The 22,927-nt window shown below is 39.5% G+C and overlaps 1 protein-coding gene across 3 annotated transcripts in view; it reads right to left on the bottom strand.

The window, feature by feature from the left end:
* The window catches only part of cnot6l (CCR4-NOT transcription complex, subunit 6-like), a 54,240-nt gene that overhangs the window by 7,285 nt on the left and 24,028 nt on the right, over window positions 1-22,927 (bottom strand). For 2 of the 3 annotated variants that reach the window (XM_057832594.1, XM_057832595.1), the window contains exons 2-11: window positions 15,906-16,027; window positions 13,905-14,091; window positions 11,836-11,921; window positions 11,646-11,735; window positions 11,119-11,187; window positions 10,292-10,449; window positions 7,812-7,966; window positions 7,573-7,724; window positions 7,292-7,498; window positions 2,623-2,864 (exon numbers count right to left, since the gene is read on the bottom strand). In XM_057832594.1, the coding sequence (XP_057688577.1) occupies window positions 2,623-2,864; window positions 7,292-7,498; window positions 7,573-7,724; window positions 7,812-7,966; window positions 10,292-10,449; window positions 11,119-11,187; window positions 11,646-11,735; window positions 11,836-11,921; window positions 13,905-14,091; window positions 15,906-16,017 (1,458 nt within the window). In that variant the 5' untranslated portion in view covers window positions 16,018-16,027. The remainder of the gene's footprint in view (window positions 1-2,622; window positions 2,865-7,291; window positions 7,499-7,572; window positions 7,725-7,811; window positions 7,967-10,291; window positions 10,450-11,118; window positions 11,188-11,645; window positions 11,736-11,835; window positions 11,922-13,904; window positions 14,092-15,905; window positions 16,028-22,927) is intronic. The other variant, XM_057832596.1, reaches the window with a different exon arrangement.

Here is a 22,927-nt window from a genome sequence, read left to right as displayed (position 1 = left end):
ATGATTCAATTAAAGCACTTTTTTAAATTCTATGCACCTTTTATATTTTATTTACATTTTTGAATGTTGTAATTACCAGCATGGCCACGTAAAGATACGTTTGTACCTGAGATCGTTGTAATTTTTTAATTTCGGACCCAGAGGATTTTTAATTCATGACCCCTGACCTACAGACTCATGCCAGATTCCTGCCAGAAATCCCAGGAATCTGACCGAACTACAGCAGTTTTGTTGAGAAGAATGGGCCAAGATAAGTCCTGATCGAGTTGCCAGACTGATCTGGAGCTACAAGAAGCATCTGGTTGAAGTTATTGCTGCCAAAGGGGGAGGGCACAAAATATTAAATGTGATGGTTCACTTACTCATTTTCCCCATTCTGTCATTGTTTTCATACTATCCTCATTAAAATATGAAAATATATCAATGTTTGGGTGGTTTTAGTTAAAGCAGACACTTTTTTCATCTGTGTGATTTTGACAAAGATTGGATCACATTTGATGGTGATTTTATGCAGAAATGTGAGAAATTCCAAAAGGTTCAGATACTTTTTTTATACCACTGTAGTTTTGTTTTCATACCTCCAGAGCAATCAATAGGCTCCTTGCAACCATTCTGTTATTAAGCACTAGAGGGAGCAATACAAATACAAGCAAGATTAGGCAGGTGAACAAGATATTGACCAATAAAAAAACAACAGTGAGAGCAATGTGCTTTTAAATGACTGCTGCTTACTATCGTACAGTAGGTGGGGGTATGCACCTGACAATTGCTTGCAATCTGCCATTAACCCTATACATTCCACGCTGTACAATCGAGGACGCCGGCTTCCCCTTGGTTTCTGTGGGCCATATCGTCTGTTGTACTCGTCATAAACACGTCATTTTCGGCAAGTATGCTTTTATATGATACTCAAATGTGAATTTGAGAATACAGTGGGAAAATGGCTATTCATTGTCAATAGAATATATTATATTTTTTGCACTTTTCAGATCGACCACTGCCAGAGCGCCAAGGGCTAGAGGTAGAGCGAGACGCATGAACAGACCTCTCCCAGATGGAAAAGATGAAGTTTCATTTTATTGAAATGAATATAAAATGTTATTTTTCAAATTTAATGACAATAATGTCTATTGTTTACAAACTATTGTCAAAACGTGCAATTTTTTTAATGTAAATTAGTGCTCAGTAAATTAGTAATCAGTGCTCATATTCTCAAACTTGTGCAATATGTCAAATTAAAGCTAAGATGTTAGATTTTTAATTTTTCAGTTGTCAAAACCTAATTTTTATACTTTATCAGTAATCAAGCAATGTGTGTGTGATTTTACATATTGGGCATTTTAAATTCTTCAACTTTAGCCGTTTATGACACTTTCAAAAATGTAAAAATTTTGGAAAAATGTTAATGACATAATCCTCTGATGATTTAGGAATAACAAGATGTGCAACAAGGCATGTTTGAACTGTTTTTTTTTTTTTTAGTTTATAAATACTCAAAGAAAACTCAACCCCTAATTTCACAAAAATGCTAAGAATGTATAGGTTTCTTTTTTTTTTTTAAGTTTGCTAAGCTTCTGTTTACTTTCAAGTGAATTTTATTTTAATTTTTTTATTTCCATTTGAGCAATACTGAAAATACTTTTACTTTTAACTTGTGAAGTAAATTTTAAAACAAGTATTTTTGTACTTGAGCAATTTTTTAATTAGATACTTGTACTTCAGTATTTTTTTGCCCTGTATCTGTACTTTTACTTAAGTAAAAAAAAAAAAAAAAAAAAGTACTTCATACACCACTGACACCACTTACACAATGAGTTGCCACAGCACACTACCGCTAGTGTTTAACAAGCTAAACGATGATTGACACATCTGCACCTTTGACACACCTTTCGGCAAATACAACAAAATCCTCTGTGCAGTTGAGTTATTTCACATGCAACTTTCATTGTCAGCAGCATCGTCTCCATAATGAATGTCAAGCTCTAGCTGTAGCGATGATGTGCCATGTTTTACCTTACCTTGTAAAAAAAAAAGTTTTAAACATTTTACTGTCCCACTGTGCCACCTTCATAATGTGAATTATTTGTTAACAAGAGTAATTTAGAAAACTGCTTGTCTTTATCAAATGCTTCATTGAGCCCAATCAAATTCAATCACGTTTTGACGCTCACACTACTGAGAACAGACTCTCACTTACACAATGAGTTGCCACAGCACACTACCACTAGTGTTTAACAAGCTAAACGATGATTAACACATGATGGTAGATTTACCAAGCTTCTCTGGGAAGATCAAAGCAACACCCCAGTCAAACATCGTTAACTTTAAAAAGCTAACTACAGGGCACTGCTGACCAAGAAAAGCAGCAGCAGGGAGAGTGAGAGGCTGTACAAGCATGAAGCAGAAAAACATAAATAATATTTTTTAAATTAGCTTGATTCCTATCCTCTGTAAAACTGGTGCGATCGACCAGATTTCCAATCATGTGATCAGATCTGGACATCCCTAATGAGTATTTTACCTTTTATACACACTACGTTTGTTTACATTTAATGTGCAGCAATACGCTTGCGTAGAATTCTCAAAATGTACGCGATGTGTGAAATGCAATGATAGGATTACCTTGAAGTCGTACGTGTAGTTGGTGTAAGGCATCACATGGCTGTCGTATGCGCTCTTGAGCTGGAAATTATGCGTAACGCTACCACCGCTGTTGCTGTTGTTGCCGCTTCCACTGGTGCTGGTGTTGTTGCCGTTGCCGCCGTTGCTGCAGCTGAAGTTGCTGAGGCACTCATGGTAACGCAGCTCCTTGAAATCTTTGTGGTTGTCGGCCACGCCGCCGTTGCTCAGGTACTCCACCACACCTGTGTCAAATTACATTAGCATCCTTTACACACAGGTTTTATACTTGTATATTTACATCAGTCCAGAAATACACACCTTTCTCCATGTAATATTCTGACTTTATTCTAGTGAGTGTTAAGTTTTTTCTTAAATACCGCAGAACTCTAAAACTGTTGTTCAGGGAAATCACATAATATTGTACTGACTTGACAGCACACGTAACAAACATGGAGATGGAGTGGATTTAAGATGAAGAGACTTTATTTCAATTTTAAATTATGACATTGGTGGTGTTATATATTTGAGAGTGTTGGAGAGTTTGGAACAACGCGAGCACACGGAAGTCAACTGCCTTGCGGTTCGGTTGTAAATTCGTAGTGCACAGGAACACTAACGTCCTCTGGCTAGACAGCAGTTTGCTTCGGCCCTTTGCAATATTTACACAACAGCAGATTGTCTTCTAGTGTTAGTCAAGGGAAGAGTTTGAGCGAGTCTGATCAGAATTTGTAAATCTTGCTAGCAGTGTCACTGCTAACACTGGCTGTAGGCACTTCGGACTCGATACGGTCAGACCCAGAAAGAATCTCCTGCCGCATTTCTCTTGCTAATTTCTTTTCCCCTCTAGTTTAAGATATTTTGAAAATAGCACTCAATTTTCTTCATTGCCACTGTACTGTGATTATGAATAGATGGATGTGAGAATTTTCAGTGCTAAAATAACTCAAAATTTACTGTAGCTACAAAAGATGGGGATCAAGATCGTATTTTATAGGAGCAAAATGCGTATTATAGGGGTATAACCTGTGCTCGCATTTGTGCTCCCATTCTTTTTTTCTCTACTCGCAACGAATTATATTTTTAGGCGCAAATGCGAGGAAAAGGCTCGCACTGTACAGCCCTGGCAAGACTGAGTATCTGTGTGTAAATGAGAAGGACCCAAGTGGAAGAGTGAGGTTACAGATAGAAGAGACCAAGAAGGTGTAGGAGTTAAAGTATTTAGGCTGAACAGTCCAGAGCAATGGAGAGTGTGGAAAAAAAGTGAAGAGCGTGTACAGGCAGGCTGGAACGGGTGGAGAAAATTGTCTGGTTTTATGTGTGATAGAAGAGTTTCAGCTGAAATGAAAGGAAAGGTCTATAAAACTGGTGAGACCAGCGATGTTGTTTGGTTTGGAGACAGCAACACTGAAGAAAAAAAACAGAGGAGGCAGAGCTGGAGGTGGCAGAGACAAAGATGATGAGGTTCTCTTTACAAGTGACCAGAATGGATAGGTTTTAGGAACAGGAGTGTTACAAAATATCGAAATGGTGATACAGTATATCGGGATCGGGATCACCGCCAGTCTTTCCGATTTGGGTGCGTTTACATTCATTCATTTCCGTGTCAATTTCTGTTCTGCAACCTGAAACCAAACAGGAAGTGACCAATCAATGCCCCAAAATCAACAGAAAGTGACCCTGAAACACGTTAAAGTCAACAGAAAGTGACTGAAAAGCAACAGCAAATGACCTGAAATTTAACTCATTGCTTGCCATAGACCGCCATAGACATCCAATCCATTCGAAATAGGAGGTTGGCCCCTCCCACTCCAAACGGATTGGACGTCTACTAGTTATAAACTTACAGCAGTAGGATGAAGACCGCTTGTTTTTCTGTTTATTAGTTGTTTTGTAGAATATCTTAGAATGATTCCCTGACCAATAAAGGTGCGTGAAATTTTCGACTCTTATTCGCTATTCGGCCGCTGAAGACTCAAGAACGATTCACAAATACCTATATTCTTATTATTTAAATACGCTACGTAAAGAGGAACTAAAACACAGTCAGCGCGGTCTTCGGGACGCAATGAGGAACGGACCGAGAGTAAACTTCCACAACTCATGCCACAAGATGAAAAACCGCAGACAACCGCTACAAACAACACCCAGTTGCTCCAAACTACGCCCACATAATGGTATGGTAGATATCAAATGTATATAGAACTAGATGCGAAATGACAGACTCGGCCGCGTTAGCACATGTATAAAGAATTAGGTGCCAAATGATAGAATCTCCGGCATTTGTAAACGGCCGCCATCTTAAAGCAGTTGATTTCTCAGGAAGGCTTTGTTGGATAGAACCTTCCTAGCAAACCTAAGTGACTTTTTATCTAAAGTACTCCTAAATCGGCAAAATCTTAAATCTTTCTTTGATAGCTGAAACAGTTTTAAAACTTTCACATGCCGAAAGTAGACAGAGGGGAAATAATGCAATAACGGGAGCGATTTTAACAACTTTAACGGTTGACATTAAATGACTTCCAACATACCAAAGGTTACTATCTAGCTATAGAAATATCCCTGTGTCTAGTTAAGTTTAGGGTAAAGAATTGGGCTAGGGCCAATCGTCCCAAAAACCCTTTGAACTTCAGATAGTGTGACCTGTTTTTTTTGGGGGGGAATGAAAAAAAAAAAAAATATATATATATATATATATATATGAACAGTAACACCAATTACTTTACCAAGTAACAAAATACTTTTACATTCAGGTAACTGAGTTACTAACGCAATTAGTTTTTGGGAGAAGTCATTTGTAACTGTAATTAATTACTTTTTAAAAGTACGATTAACAACACTGGCTATTGACCGCCATTGACATTCAATCCATTCGAATTGAGAGGGTGGCCCCTCCCACTCCAAATGGATTGGACGTCTACTAGTGATAAACATACATCAGAAGGATGAAGATCACTTGTTTTGCTGTTTATTAGTTGTTTTGTAGAATATCCTAGAATGATACCCCAACCAATGTATTGATAATCGGTGCATCGCCATATCGTGAGATGATCGTTATCGTAAGCTTTGTATCGCAAATTGTATCGTATCGTGAGGTACCAAGAAGTTCCCATCCCTAATTAAAAATGAGCATATCAGACAGACAGCACAAGTTAGAGGATTTGGAGAGAAAGGCAGAGAGGCCAGACTGAGATGGTTTGGGCATGTCCAGAAGAGAGATTGTGAGTGTATTGGCAAAAGGATGCTAGATTTGCATAAGCCAGGCAGGATGTGTAGAGCAGTGTTTTTCACCAGGTGTGCCGCGGCACACTAGTGTGCCGTGAGAGATTGTCAGGTGTGCCGCGAGATTTTTTTTTCTTTTTTACGTCATCGGACGGAGTTGCAGTAGCAAGGAAGTAAGGAGTAGGTAGAACGTTCTCGGTCGTGTGCCGATGAGCGAGGTATCGCTTGTGTCACGTTCAATAACTGCTCGGATTTCTAGCCATCAGCGACCTTGCTGTCTGTGACGATGTGGACCCTAGCACATCTACTGCACATCATTTTGTTAGACTCGTTATGTGTCGATATACTCAAAAGTATCCTTTCTATTTTATCCATATGTGAAGACCGTCAATCCTCCAACCTGTGTTTTATTCCAACACATTGTTTAGGACAGCAAGGTGGCTAATGGCTAGAAATCCGAGCAATTCTTGAACGCGACACGAGCAGCTATCCAACAGCGCCATGGTGCCAACTTAGTTTACACGTCATCTTCAAACGAAATACCCGTCGATTCAAAACAAGTCGATGGACTATTTTGTTCGCCTTCGTGAAAACACAGAGAAACAGGCAACTTTTTTGAGAAAAACTGCAAAGGTAAATGAGAAAGCCCTCAAAGCCAGTTACCTTGTTGCTGAACTTGTTGCTAAATCCAAAAAGTCCCACACTGTGACAGAGACATTAATACTACTTGCCTGCAAAGCCATTGTCTGAGAGATGCTCCGCCCTGATGCGGTTAAAGACATTGCTCAAGTCCCCCTGTCTGATAATTCTGAGCTTTTTCAAGCTTAACTGAAAAAACTAAAACAAAAAACAAAAAAAACAGAACGACTGATTGCTGTTGAAGAATAAGGATATCGACTTTGTGTTCATCTAGACAGACTCAAGTTTCACACTCAGTAAGTATGCATACTGAGAAATTATTTTATAATTAAATATACTGTACAGAAAATAATTTTGGAATATTTTTGGTTTGCGGTGTGCCGCGAGATTTTTTCCAGTGTAAAAACATGCCGTGGCTCAAAAAAGGTTGAAAAACACTGGTGTAGAGGACGACCAAAGCGGAGGCTTATGGATGTTGTTAAAGAGGACATGCAAGTAGTTGGTATGAGAGCAAAGGATGCAGACGACAGGGTTAGATGGAGTCAACTGATTCACTGTGGCAACCCTTGAAGTGAAAAGTCGAAAGGAAAAGAAGACATTCTAGAGAAGTATATGCATCAATCCAAGGAGCCTTATCCTTGATTTTTTTTTTTCCGTATCAGGGCCGACTAATTGTGGTCCCATTGTTGCTTGGAGGTTAAGAGTTTGAAAATATGCTTACATTTCACTTTTGACAGTCAATGCCAAATGGGCAAAGGCAATGAAAAGGAAACTCTTAATTTAGCTTGATTCAGCTTGACGGCGTTCCTACCAGAGTCAGGCAGCGAGTTGAGGTCGGCACACAGCACAATAGGGATAGGAGACGCATCTGACTCGCCCGCCGCCTTTTCAGCGATGCTCTTGAGCTCAGAAAGGAACATGACTGTCTGGATCAGCTTTACGTCTGAGTATTCAGGGTCCCAGTGCATATGGGCGTTGGCAACCAGCACAAGTGGCTTCTCCGGAGCCGTCTTTGTGCCTGTAAACAGAAAACATCAAACTCATCATCTAAAGTTGGAAGCTTAATTTTTTACTAACAACGGTCCTAGCTACCTCCAGAGAACAAGTCCTTGTTGACCTGCAGCAGCACAGCCACACCGATGTTGTCCTTGGTCATCACCCTGTTGAGCATCACCTCGGAGCCTTCAGAGTTGGCCATAGCCACCTGGTTGAACTCCACTGTGTGTTTCTGGACCAAAGTAAACCTGCACACAAATACCATTTCAACTAAACAAAAACAATCAAACACAGTAAAACTGTGGCCTGACAACTTGCTGTGGGGAGATGCTCACTTGTCAGTTTTGAAGAAGACCGCGCAGCCATCTACATGCTTCCTCTCCTGCTCTGACACCAGCTTGGCACGGGATTTGGGACAAAAATAGCCGTCGTAACCTCGCGACTTTAGCGTCTCCAGAAAGAAAGAGTAGTACTGCTCAGTCTCCACCTCCTGGACAGACATTTATATTGTATGAAGTACAGGGTTTTCCTGACATATAAAAGATTGTGGCGCACCGCCACACCGCAATAAAAGCCGCCACGCCTTGCAAATGACATGTTTTTTTTTTTTTAAGATTCAAAGATGCATTCAAAATGATAATTCATGTAATTTAACAATACATCTAAATTAATTTATAGAATATAGCTTATTATTTACGCACTATTTGTCAGAAGTCACCTGAAATAGCAAGTTAAACGCAAATAGTTCATCACATCGGTTCTCCTTTTTGCAAGCTTTTGTCTGACTACGTTGGCACTTGAGTTGGAAATAGGGAGAAAAATTCACAGAAAGGTATTTCAAGTTAATGTCTTATATGTATGTCTTTCCAATGCTGAATCTGAATAAATACATTGAACACACAAAAAAAGGGGTCGGGGGGTGCCACCGCGGTTTTTCACTGTAATACGGGTGGCTTACAGCTACATTACTCCTCCGTAATAATATGACTTTTTTTCTCGTTGCAATAGTATGACTTTAACCTCATATTGCTCTTGTTTTATTTATTTATTTATTTATTTATTTATTTATTTATTTTTTGGCCCTAATACTCCATCGCAAATGTAGACCGTCATGTTCTGAAATATTACATTAGCCTGGCTAATGAGATATTTCAAATAGATCTTTGTTATAGTTCTTCTTGGAAAAAATAATTGTAAAAAAATTTCTCATTTGTCATGATATAAAGCAATTTCGCCGCGGCATGACATGGTAGAGCTGTGAATACAATGCAGCCTACCACCACCCATAGACATTATAGTGTATTGACGGGGCGCGGGGCCAATTCATGGGGGGCCTATCTCGATCAAAGATGACCGGGTGGAAACACAGACAAAGAGCTTTTTCCGTTGAAAATTTTTTAGAATAAATGCTTAAATCCCTGAATTCTGTATACCGTAATTTCTGGACTATTGGGTGTCCCTGATTACAAGCCTCACCCAGTACATTTTTAAAGGAAAAAACATTTTGTACATACATAAGCCTCTCCTGCCTATAAGCCGCGTGTGCCCACTTAGTAACAAGAGACATTGACAAAGAAATACAGTTTTCAAACGTTTAATAACACACCTTAACTTTTCGTTCCAAACAGCGCCGGCAAACACGGCAGTAATATAGCAGCGGCACGTAAGTTGCATAGCATCAGCATGGCGGTGCAGCACTAATTGTGCTGGTTAATAAAAACATAAAAGTCTTTGTTAGCAATCTTCATCTTCCTCCTGTGCATTCAAACCATGAAAGTCTTCACCCTCAGTGTCGGATATGAAGACGCTCAGATGCACTTCGCCACGCACGCACCTACTCAGTCTCTCCTTCGCGTCGCCTTCAATGTCTCCCATAATGAGGCATATTCACTCCCAGCCTGTGCCGTCCTCTTCCCAGCAGACTGGCCACTCAAAAGCCGTTGATGATGGCGTACTCTTTCACAGCGCTTCACGCTGCCAGGCTCCCCCGGCAAACCTGTACAAAAGCTGCTCTTCGCATGCAGAGAGTCTTGGCAAACGATCTCTCGCCGCTCGTCATCAAAGTGTCCCATACAACTCGGGTGGCCAATTTAATTTCTTCTAGCATTTTCCATGATGCAGGTCTGCCAATTCTACTCATGCACAAAGACGATGGTCCGCCACCTCTATTCATCCACAACGGACAAAGTTAAACTACCGGTAGTAGTGCAAACTAGCATCTTCCTCGACACATATATTCCACGTGTCTCACTCCCACATTCCATGCTCGAGCGCCCCTGGCGGCCGTCAGAAAAATACACAAATTGGCCGCATCATTGCACACGCCGCAGGACCCAAAATGAGAGAAAAAAGTAGCGACTTGTAGTCCGGAAATTACGGTAGATGTGGAAAAACTGTTCGATTCCTGGTTAAAAGCAAAAAAAAAAAAAAAAAAAAAAAAATGTCCAGGTAGCATTTATTTTAGACAGCTAAATTCTGGTAAAAATGCATTCCTGTGACATTTTCTCTCTTAAAAGTATTACAACTTAGCTTTGTCAGTAAACTCTTAACTTTATGATTTTCTTCTAAAAAGCATTTGAGTTCACATCTAACTTGTTGACTTTTATTTGTTATCATCACAACAAATTTCTAGTGGCTTTGTAGCTTCTTCTTCCAACGTAGCATGTTTCTTTAAAAACCAATCATTTCCTTTAGGCAAATTGCTGACTTTTTCCCCTCAAAAACACAACTTCAAGCTTATTCTTGGGGGGGGGGGAAATTATTCCCGAACTCAAATAACTAATCGAACAGTGAACAATTTCGCCAGCCATCTAACCTGCAGGCTGACGATGTCAGCATCGCAGCTGTTGATCTCTTCCATGATGCCCTTTTTGCGGTACTCCCAGCTTAAGGCCCAGGAAGGACAGTAGCCGTAGAGCTGTCTTGTGGCATACTTGTCGCACAGCACATTGTAGGACATGACGGTGAAGGCAGCTACGACAGAAAAAAAAAACAACTAAAATATCAAATGGGATTAGGGATGTCCTGATCCGATCACATGATTGGAAATCGGGACGATCGCGCCATTTTTCAGAGGATCGGAATTGGATGAAAAGGATCGGGTTCATGTTTTTCTGCTTCATGCTCGCACAGCTTCTCACTATGCCTCCTGCCAAGCAGTGCGGCCAAACTGTCAAAGTGCAGCTTGCGTTTGGTACTTAAAGTCAACAATGATTGACAGGTTTGTAGCTTGATGTTACCAGAGAAGCTTGGTAGCTCTACAATCAAAGGCACAAATGTGTCTATCATTGTTAAACTTGCTGCCCAGTTATACGTGTACTGTGGCAATTCATTGTGTGAGAGGCTGTTCTCATCAGCTTAAGCGTCAACGCGTGAGGGGATTTGAGTGTACTCACTCAATGAAGCATTGAATGAAGACAAGCGTTTTTCTACTTTATTCTTGTTTGAAAATAATTCACATTAGGAAGGCAGCACGGTGTAACAGCAAAATGTTTGGAACTTTTGTTAAAAAAAACAAACAAACAAAAAAACAATCTTTTTTCAGTATCGGGACAGAATCTCAAAATCAGGTGACTCGGCAAAAATATATAATTGGGACATCCCAAACAATGACAGTGTAAAACCGCAGCTAACACTGCTAACCTGTGGGCAGCGTAAGGTCTCGTTCTTGAAGTGTGATCCACGGTCTTTGGGGGAGTTGCTCCGGATGCACTATAATGAAATACAAAATAAAAATGTAATTAAATTCTTAGTAAATATATAAAATTGCAATAAATTTTCAAGACTGACACGTACATCTTTGAAAAAAATGACAGTGAGCTAAGCTTTTTTTTTGTTTGTTTTTACACTCCTGTAATTTTCTGCTTTTGATCCATTTATTCATCTTCTGAACCGCTTATCCTCACGAGGGCTTCAGGTGCTGAAGCCTATCCAAGCTAACAACAGGCACGAGGCAGGGTACACCCTGAAGTGGTTGCCTGCAGGTGGCAGGGCACTTTTTTTTTCCAAAACAAGGGAAATTTGTCTTTGGGATTATTAAAAAACATCATTACAACATTTTCCAATCATATTTTTAAATTAAATATTGGTTTGGTGGTATCAAAATCATTAATTAAAAGGTGTTTGAAGAAATAAAATAAAAAAGTACAAATATCAATATTTGCGTCTACCGGCTAGATTGTCGAGCATGTAGTTTAAAAGCTTTCGTGTTCCGTCGGGCTCTTGGTACAAGTTGAGAATGTCTTGTGACAGAGGGTTTCCTGCAGCAACAACAACAACAACAGTCAATGAGATAAAAGATTAATTTTAATTCCAGACAGAGAATGCAGTCAGTGCTGCTTTAATAAAGAGGAGACTGACCTTTCAGTCCCAGCGTTTGTAACTGGAAAAGCTTCCCAAGTTCATAAGGCAGAACACGTAAAAGGTTGTTGTTTAAAAGCAGTTCCCTGAAAAAAAATAAATAAATATTTTTTTTTTTTTTTAATAATTTGAAATAATGTGTTTTTTGTTTGTGATCATAAAGAAGAACTTGCTTACAAAGAGATGTTGACAATGATAAAATTGCTGCTTAAAACCAAAATAGCAACTTTGTTTTAAAAACAAAAAAAAGGGGAAAAAGTATATTGTCTTTTAAAGAAGAAAGCATTGCACTGTCCTCGTGGGAAAAAAAGGTGAAAACTGTGCCCACAATAATACTGCGAATCTGAAGCGACACCTCGAAGTCGACACGCTTATATTTATGCGAAGGTAAATTGCTACAGGTCATTTAAGATATCATAGACCTATAGTTTTATTCAGCAAATCGTCCTTTATCATTTTAATATGTATTTTCCACATTTTTGGTGAAAATTGGAGCGCCGAATTTAGGCTAATATTTTAGTTTATTTGCGCTGCTGTTATAAATAAGCCTTTGAAAGCAAACAAGCTAATGTGCAGCCTGCTAACATCATGTTATGAGGAGAACATTTGGCTATACAGTGGGGAGAACAAGTATTTGATACACTGCCAATGGGTTTTCCCATACTTGTTCTCCCCACTGTATGTGATCAAGCAGCACGTGCTTTAACCTGTATTTGTATTTGGACATAGTGTAAAGACGTGTTGCTGTTCCCCATAGGTTTAATCTTTCGTTCAACTTTTTTTAATGCGCCGAAAACACTCGCTTAATTCACACTTACACTCGATATCGTGAAACAGCAACCTAGATGTACTGTTAGATCCACCACAAGTCCCATGCCATTTTATATTTGGACAATTTAAGTTTCTCTTTGAACCCCAAGGCTATACGAACCAAGAGACTCCGCAAACAATACAGCTTTTGTTGAAAATAATCCTGACCCTTTTATTTATTATCATCATTTTTGTTTGTTCTACATTTGTTGATTGTATGTGAATTATTCAACCCATGTTTGTATATTTGTATTTGTTTTAATACAAACAAACAAACAAAAAAGTTCCATGCCATTGGCAGCGTGAGCCCAGGGTGATCATGGGACACGTAGTCCAGTATATAAATTTGTATTATCATAACAGACTGTGTCTTTGGCCGCCAATGCCAGGCAACATGTTAATCTGAGGGCATTTGATGTCATTTCATCACCATTTTCGATCAAGGCTATTTCTTTTTACCGGTATGCCATTTATGGGTAACTTCCTGTTGATTTTGGGGCATTTACAGGTTACTTGCTGTTGATTTTGGGTTACTGAAAAGGAACTGACTCAAGAATGTCCCCAAAGAATAGGAAGTGACTCAAAATCAACAGGAAGTAACCTGTAAATGACCTAAAATGAACAAAAAGGGACCTTTAAATGCCCACAAAAAACAGGCTGTGAATGCTCTGATTTCAGAGCCGTTGACGGTGCTCGATGTCCAAACCAGTCTAAATGAATTGTAGGCCTAGCGCCTTCAATGGCAGTCAGTGAGCTGATGTAGACGCTATTCCACTCGAAGTTTTTAGTAGCGAACTGTTGGCTCTATTTCTTCTTTTCTTTAAACAGTGACACCTTTTTAAAACGATATTTCGATTCTTGGTGGGAGCATATCAATAACCTTTTGGGCTACGGGTCGCTGACGTACGCTGAAGTTGCGGATAACGTACCGTATAAAATATATTAATCCCAAACTCCCGTATTTAGTGCACGGCCACTAATAAAACAAACACACACCATTAGAAGTTTTAAGGCAGACTGCTGTGATTTCTCTGGTATTAAAAACATCGTCTGAAAATGTAATACCTACTGCAATTTTCCTTTGATATTCCGGATTTTAAATTTAAGACATTTTAAGATTTTTTTAGGGACCTGCCGGGACCCTGGGACTGAATTTTTAATCATTTTAGGGCGCTCGTCGTGAAAGGATCCCTAAACGCAGGTCTAATCATGACAAACACACCAACCACATTTCATCTTGTATCACTAGAAAGTCCTACCTGAGAGAGACCATGTTGCCCAGTTCAGCAGGTAGGCTGCGGAGCTTATTGGACGACAGATTCAGGTAGACCAAACGAGGCAGTTTTGCGATGTCGGGGGGGATGCGTGTCAGATTGTTGTCGTTGATGTGCAGCGCTGTCAAGTGCGTCAGCGTCCACAACGAGCTGCTCAAACTTCGCACTCGCCCTGTCATACAAGAAACACAACTACTATATACAGAATAGGAATAATAATAATAATAAAAATAATACAAAAAATGTAATCGCAGTTCTTAGTTCTCCCAAAGTATCGAAAATATTATGGTTTGGTAGAACATGTTGATGTTTAAACAAGTTTCTCTTTTGTTATATACATTGATCTCGCTACTTCGCGCTTCAAAATTTGCGCCCTCGGTCTATCGCGGATTTTTTTTTAATTTAAAAAAAAAAAAAAAAAAAAAACAGATAAGCTGTCCCGAGCCGATCACGTAGTCTTACTCATCTCCCTTCTCGTTGTTGGTCAGGCAGTGAGTGCACTGGAGTTCCTTGTTAAAGTTAACAATGATTGACAGACGTTGATGTTTGATGTACCCAGAGAAGTGAGCTTCAAAGCGCCGCATGCGTCGATCATTGTTTAACAGTTGCTGTGGCAACTCACTGTAAGTAAGCAGCTTTGGACTTGAGTGGACTGACACAATGAAGCATTTAATAAAGGCAAGCATTTTTCTCCCTTATTCATGAAGAATAATTCGGTGGGACAGTACTATGTTTAAAACTTATCATAATTATTACATTTGAAATGCGTGAAAACCTTTAAAGCTTTATTGAAATATATATATATATTATAGTTTAAGTTTTTTTTAATTATACTTTGGGGAAAAAAAGTGAAAAAACCATGTATAACATATAACATATATTTACATATTATATATATATATATGTTATATATACTAGAGGTGTGCAAAATTTCCGATTCTTAGATTATTCGCGATTCGGCCGTGGAAGATTCGAGAACGATTCACAAACATCCAAATTCCGATTATTGAAATATGCCAAGTAAAGCGGAAGTACAACACACTCAGCGCACCGCGCGGTCAATGAGCAACGGAGCAAGAGTAGCTAAACATCATGCTTCTCATTACCTGGCCCCTCGGGTAATGCCAATGCTCAACTCACGGCTCTAGCTCAACTCATGCCACGAGATAAAAAAACACAACAACATACCTGAAGCTGCTACAAAAGTACGTCATCCACATAAGGTTACAGTAGATATCATTTATATAAGACTAGATGCACTACGGTAGCGGTAGCGTTTGCAGCACATCTACAAAAAGCTAGATGCAGACGTAGTAAACGGCCGCCATCTTAAAGCAGTACACTTCTCTGCAAGGCTGTTGTAGCGAACCTTCCAAGCAAACCTAATTAACTTTTTATCTAAAATACTCCTAAATCGGTAAAATATTGACTTGAATCTATCTTTAAAATAGTTTTAAAACTTTCACATGTCGAAAGTTGACAAAAGGGAAATTATGGATTAACGGGAGCAATTTTAACAACTTTAACGGTTGATTCACAACATTAAATTAATTGAATGTAGTTTAAAGCTGCTGATACAGAATGGGGACTGGAGTTTTTTATTTAATGTTATTTTTGTATATTTGTTTACTGCTATATTTTAACTTGATACTGAAATAGTAGTTTGGTTTAGCCTGAGAGTATTTTGGAACAATTTTGGAACAAATGTACAAAATAGGGGGGGTGCATCAATAATCGTTTTAGAATCGAATCGGACCATCTGAATCGTAATCGTAATCGAATCGTTAGGTGCCCAAAGATTCCCAGCTCTAATATATACTGTATATTTATCTTTCCGATGCTAAATCTGAATAAATACACTGAAGACATTGGGCGCTACTTCGCGGTTTTGGTCCCCGTTTAACGTGAAAAACGATGGATCACTGTAAATTACTTTTACAGTAAATATAGCTAGTTGGCCACAATTGAATAAACCGTGCCACTGACCAGATATCTCGAGCTCGGCCCATTGAGACTTCTTTCCATTGGCCGCCTCCTCGGCTGTCATGATGGTGTAACATCGGCGAGGATCCGGAGGATCATATTTTTCCTTTGGCATACCGCTTAATCTGGCAAGACAAAGTGGTAGATAGTATATGTTGTTTCTATGGTTGTTTATTAGTGATGTATCAGAAGTTCATGTAAATCCTTTGCAAATTATTTCGCATCATTATATTTAAAAAAAAAAAAGGCTAACTACAGAGATAGACCGATTATTGGCCGGGTCGATTATTAGCACCGATATTTGGAAATTTGATGTATATCGGTATGAGCCTTCTCTAAATTCGACCGGCCGATATATAAAAAAGCAATTTAAAATCTGTGTTGTTAATAACAGCGTTAGAGTATGACAGCGTTTCTAAATGCGTTATTTTTTTCAGCAGTGAGTAATCTACCTACCGTAATTTTCGGACTATAAGTAGCATCTGAGTGTAAGTCGCACCAGCCATAAAATGGCCAACGAAGAGGAAAAAAACTATATATAAGTCGCATTTTTGGGGGAAATTTACTTGATAAAATCCAACACAGAGAACAGATATGTCATCTTGAAAGGCAATTTAAAATAAAAATACAATAGAGAACAACATGCTGAATAAGTGTATCATTATGATAATGTTACATGATGCATGAACAATGAAATGCGAACGTGGCCGGTATGTTAACGTAACATAGCTATTAAGAGTAATCATAGCATAAAGAACATGCTAACAAGTTCACCAAACCATTCGTGTCACTCCACAACACCAAAATAACATGTGAAATGATAATAATGATAATAATAATGATAATAATGTGTTACTAATAATTTCACACATAAGTGGCTCCAGAGTATAAGTCGCACCCCCAGCCAACCTACGAAAAAACTGCGACTTATAGTCCGAAAAATACGGTGGTTACTTTTTTGATCTGTGCAACGCCATTACCGTTACTGAGGATGTGAGGCGCGTTGCAGCATTACTATACACAGCTCACAACTGCCTGGGAGAGAACAGCAGAGCGGGAGGAAGGCGAAGGAAGGGGGTCTTGACGTTGTTCCAAATGATTGGCTCAGAGCAATAGCATTCGCTTTAGCATTAGCATTCAGCGCGGCAAGCGTTATCTTAAACTTTCAGGCATTTTTTTTTTTTTTAACATATCGTTTGTGTCGTCCAGGTGAGTACAATTAATTGAAAATAATGTACTGTATTTCTGCTAACCATGCATTATCATCACCAAGTTGGCTTTGTCCTCGTAGATACTACAATATATATTTTTTTATTACCAAGTAGTCACTTGCCCTAAATTTTTCTTCAATGACGTATCTATGAAACTTGCGTGATATTTTTTTTAAATCAAAACAACTAGAGCAAAAACAGGAGATTCAGAGCCTCACCTGCATATTGAAAAATAAGAGTGTGACAATATCTCGATACAGCGATATATCGCGATATTTTGCTACCCGATCGGCTATCGATATGCTCCCGCCATGTATCGATAATTTTATTTGACATATTGGCCATACAATGGAGTGTGGAAGCTGTAAACTGCTCAATGTTTGTTGGGCAATTCCTTGGCGGTCCACTATGGGCGCTCAAGAGTGGCGGTGAATGTAAAGTGCGCACAAGTCGTCTAGAGAAGAAGAGAGGAAGCTCCAAGTGGGTTGAAAAAAATAAAAAAGCTTCGTGAGAACGGTGGGGGAAAAAGTGAGAAAAATATTGCTACAAATCGCACATGTGGACACACTTCGCTTTCATCACTTGAGGTAAGAAAGTTTTGCAATGTAATTGATTTTTTAATCTACATGTATTATTTTGATGAAATTTGGTGTTGAACTAGAAACTGCAATTTCGGGAGAAATTACACACCTTGGTCTTTCCTCTGTGGAGATACAAATCTTAGCCCCACTCAGGTCTATCAATAGAATGGACCATAATGCCAGTCATTGGCACTAAACAAAGTTAAAGCCATTAGAAAAGATTGGGAGAATTGGACGTCCATGTCCGTCAATGGCAGCACCCTCCATAATTGTTAATGGAATCGGGGAAGTTTGGGGGACACGTCCTATTGATATGTAGTCATTTTCTGTTGATTTGGGAAAAAAAAAAAAATTCCCATTGAAAATGAATGGGAAAAATTTTGGACGTCCATGGACGTCAATGGTATCAACTTACATAAGCGTCAATGGAATCCAAGTACATTGGCATCAATAAAATGAACAAACATGAAGAAATGCCATTGGAAATGAATGGGAAGTTTGGACGTCCATGAACGTCAATGGCATCACCCTCCATAAGCGGCAATGCAATCGGGGACATTTGGGGGACACGTCCTAATGATATCTAGTCATTTTCTGTTGATTTGGGAAAAAAAAAAATTTCCCATTGAAAATGAATGGGAAAAATTTTGGACGTCCATGGACGTCAATGGTATCAACTTACATAAGCATCAATGGAATCCAAGTACATTGGCATCAATAGAATGAACAAACATGAAGAAATGCCTTTGGAAATTAATGGGAAGTTTGGACGTCCATGGACGTCAATGGCATCACCCCCCATAAGCGGCAATGCAATCGGGGACATTTGGGGGACACGTCCTAATGATATCTAGTCATTTTCTGTTGATTTGAGGAAAAAAAAAAATTTCCCATTGAAAATGAATGGGAAAAATTTTGGACGTCCATGGACGTCAATGGTATCAACTTACATAAGCGTCAATGGAATCCAAGTACATTGGCATCAATAGAATGAACAAACATGAAGAAATGCCATTGGAAATGAATGGGAAGTTTGGACGTCCGTGGACGTCAATGGCATCACCCTCCATAAGCAGCAATGCAATCGGGCACATTTGGGGGAAACGTCCTATTGATATCTAGTCATTTTCTGTTGATTTGGGGGAAAAAAAAAAAATTCCCATTGAAAATGAATGGGAAAAATTTTGGACGTCCATGGACGTCAATGGTATCAACTTACATAAGCGTCAATGGAATCCAAGTACATTGGCATCAATAGAATGAACAAACATGAAGAAATGCCATTGGAAATAAATGGGAAGTTTGGACGTCCGTGGACGTCAATGGCATCACCCTCCGTAAGCGGCAATGCAATCGGGGACATTTGGGGGACACGTCCTAATGATATCCAGTCATTTTCTGTTGATTTGGGGAAAAAAAAAAAAATTCCCATTGAAAATGAATGGGAAAAATTTTGGACGTCCATGGACGTCAATGGTATCAACTTACATAAGCGTCAATGGAATCCAAGTACATTGGCATCAATAGAATGAACAAACATGAAGAAATGCCATTGGAAATGAATGGAAATTTTGGACGTCCATGGACGTCAATGGCATCACCCTCCATAAGCGGCAATGCAATCGGGGACATTTGGGGGACTCGTCCTAATGATATCTAGTCATTTTTTGTTGATTTTGGGGAAAACAAAAAAATTCCCATTGAAAATGAATGGGAAAAATTTTGGACGTCCATGGACGTCAATGGTATCAACTTACATAGGCGTCAATGGAATCCAAGTACATTGGCATCAATAGAATGAACAAACATGAAGAAATGCCATTGGAAATGAATGGGAAGTTTGGACGTCCATGAACGTCAATGGCATCACCCTCCATAAGCGTAAATGGAATTGGGGACGTTTGGGGTATACGTCCTATTAATATCTGGTCATTTTCTGTTGATTTGGGGAAATTTAGTTTTTTCCCCATTGAAAATGAATGGGAAAATTTTTGGACGTCCATGGACGTCAATGGCAGCACCCCCTATAAGCGTCAATGGAGTTCGGAACGTTTGGGGGAGACGTACTATTGATAACTGGTCATTTTCTGATGATTTGGGGAAATTTAGTGTTTTCCCCATTGAAAATGAATGGGAAAAATTTTGGACGTCCATGGACGTCAATGGCAGCACCCCCCATAAGCGTCAATGGAGTTGGGGACGTTTGGGGTATACGTCCTATTAATATCTGGTCATTTTCTGTTGATTTGGGGAAATGTAGTTTTTTCCCCATTGAAAATGAATGGGAAAAATTTTGGACGTCCATGGCCGTCAATGGCATCGACATCCATATAGTCAAATGAATCCAAGTACATTGGCATCAATAGATTCGACATGCATGGCCGTCAATGGCATCAATGCAATGTAAAGTCCATTGGAAATACTATTGAAAGTGAATGGGAACTTTTCCCATTGGAAATGAATGGGATAGTTTTTGGCAAATATCCGGAGAACCGTAAATTTTTTCCAAATTCTGTATACAATCTTTATGCCCCCCACCGTCCCGGAATTTTTGATGTCCAAATTATGTGATTTGGTCAAAAATTGTAGGACAAGTAGCGTTTTGAAAAAGTTGTAAAAAATCGGAAAATCGCCGTTTACGGGCGAACGAAAAATTTTTCGGGGCCGTTTGAAAAATTCCCATCGTCGCGCGAAAATTCCGGTCGTGTCGATACTTGAACGGTGCCGATCGGTGGTACGGTTCGGGCTGCGCGGCGCGCCGAAAAAACGCGGAGAAACCATTGCATAATAATAATAACTAGGCCTGCAAGCAGGACTGAACGGGCCCTCGCGATCTAGCGCAACTCGGACGTCACGCAACTCGGACTGTGTGCAGGTCAGGGCGGTGGCAGATCCTCCTCTCTAATCATCTCATTAGAACCTAACATGCTCGAAAGTCGCCTATTTACATTCCCACACCCAAGAGATAAAAACCCCTATTGGAGAGAGTACTACAAAAAAGGAGCCACTACTGAGCTGTGCAGCCAAGCCCTTATTCAAAACTAAAATTAATCTTCTAACTGGGCCAATTCGACCAAGTGTGCCAACTATTGTGGCTCTATAAGCTGCCTGAGTCTCTGAAAAAAAATATTTCCTTTAAATGGCGAACAAAGGGTCGTCACGGCAACAGACAGAGACACGTGGACATGGGCCGTAAATAAGTATTTTAATAGGTCTTGAAACTACAATGACCAACCTGAAAAGAACTGGACATGTATTGGAAAAACGAGTGACTTTCTATTGCCACTAGTTGGCGCTGTAGGGTTGATGCAAATGACCCCTACAAGGCCCTTCAGGGTATGACTCTCAACAAGCACGGGAAGTTTGGCGCAGATATGTTGTATATCTGCCGAGTTATGACTGTTCAAAGTTTTTGGAGAGAAAAATTGTTGACAGTCATTTTCACTTTCCTGTTTGGACCCCTCCGCTTCAACGAAACTTCAATATTTTTCATCAGGCACCTGAACACAGGTCTTAAGGCTTCCCTTTTGCAGGTTTGAGGTAGATTGATTTTTTCCCTTTAGAGGAGGAGTGTGTCCCGTAAAAAAGGGCATTTCCTGTTCCCACTAGGAGGCGCCAGGCACAAATGGTAAATTTTCAATCCAGTCCTGCTCAGGCTAGTATACCTCACACACATGCCAGATTTAAAATAGATTGAACGTTGTATGAGGGAGTTATCAGTCATTTTCCGAATTCGGTGTTTTGGCGAAAAAATGGCCGACTTTGGCACCCCGCCCAGGTCAGGCCCGTGAATGAAAACACACCATTTTTATAACTTAAGATTTCATATGCCTCATGAACAGGCTCGCCAATTTTGAGAATGATCAAACTAATTCCCTAGGTGCCAAGGTGTAAAATGTGCACACTGTAAATCGATAAAAATTTCACATTCAATCCAAAATACCCGATTTCCTGTAGGATTTGGAATGTGTGTGCAAGAGACTTTTTGGAGCAGTTTTGCACAAAGTTTTGACTCTCCAAATTTCATCACTCTATGTTAGAAAAACCTAAATGGAGAGGCCTTTTTGAAAATTTCAAGGGGGCGCCACTGAGCCATTTTGTTAAATTTTTTCGTAACGTTGCAAGATTATCGAACGTTATCCAAAGCCGCATGTATGTGCAAATTTTGGTGAGTTTTTATGCATATTCAAGCCTCCAAATGTAAACTCTTACTGTGAACCCATGAAAATTTCACATTCGATCCAAAATACCCAATTTCCTGTTGGATTTGGAATATGGGTGCAAGAGACTTTTTGGAGCAGTTTTGCATAAGGTATCTACTCCCCAAATTTCCTTGCTCTATGTTGAAAAAACCCAATAGGAAAGGCCTTTTTTAAAACTTCTTTCTTTCGCCACTAGTTGGCACTGTAGAGTTGATGCAAATGACCCCTACAAGAACCTTCAGGGTATGACTCTCAACAAACACGGAAAGTTTGGCGCAGATATGTTGCATATCTGCCGAGTTATGACTGTTCAAAATTTTTGGCGAGACAAATTGTTGACGGTCATTTTCACTTCCAGTTTGGACCTCTCCGCTTCAACGAAACCTCAATATTTTTTATCAGGGACCTGAACACATGTCTTGAGGCTCCCCTGAAACAGGTTTGAGGTCAATAGATTTTTTTCCCTTGGAGGAGGAGCCTGTCTCGTAAAGAAGGCCATTTCCTGTTCCCACTAGGGGGCGCCAGGCCTAATGGGTAATATTTCAATGCAGTCGTGTTCAGGCTGGGATATCTCATATACATGCTAGAAATGAAAAAGATTGAACGTTGTATCACGGAGTTTTTAATCATTTTCTGAATTTGGTATTTTGCCCAAAAATGGCCGACTTTGGGACCACGCCCAGGCCCGACCCTTGAGTGAAAACACACCATTTTGAAAACTTAAGATCTCATATGTCTCCTGAATACTCTGACCAATTTTGAAGACGATCCAACTATTTTCTTCAGCGACAAGGTCTCAAATGTAAATCGATAAAATTTCACATTTGATCCAAAATTTCCGACTTCCTGTTGGATTTGGAATATGGGTGCAAGAGACTTTTTGGAGCAGTTTTGCACAATGTATCGACTCGCCAAATTTCATCGTTCTACGTTGAAAAAACCTAATAGGAAAGGCCTTTTTGAAAATTTCAAGGGGGCGCCACTGAGCGATTTTGTTAAATTTTTTTGTAGATTATCAAAATTTACGCAAA

This window comes from Corythoichthys intestinalis, chromosome 3 (assembly GCF_030265065.1).
Source record: "Corythoichthys intestinalis isolate RoL2023-P3 chromosome 3, ASM3026506v1, whole genome shotgun sequence".
NCBI classification, from domain to species: domain Eukaryota; kingdom Metazoa; phylum Chordata; class Actinopteri; order Syngnathiformes; family Syngnathidae; genus Corythoichthys; species Corythoichthys intestinalis.
The sequence above is the reverse complement of the archived record's forward strand: the minus strand, read 5'-3'. Positions and strand labels throughout refer to the sequence as shown.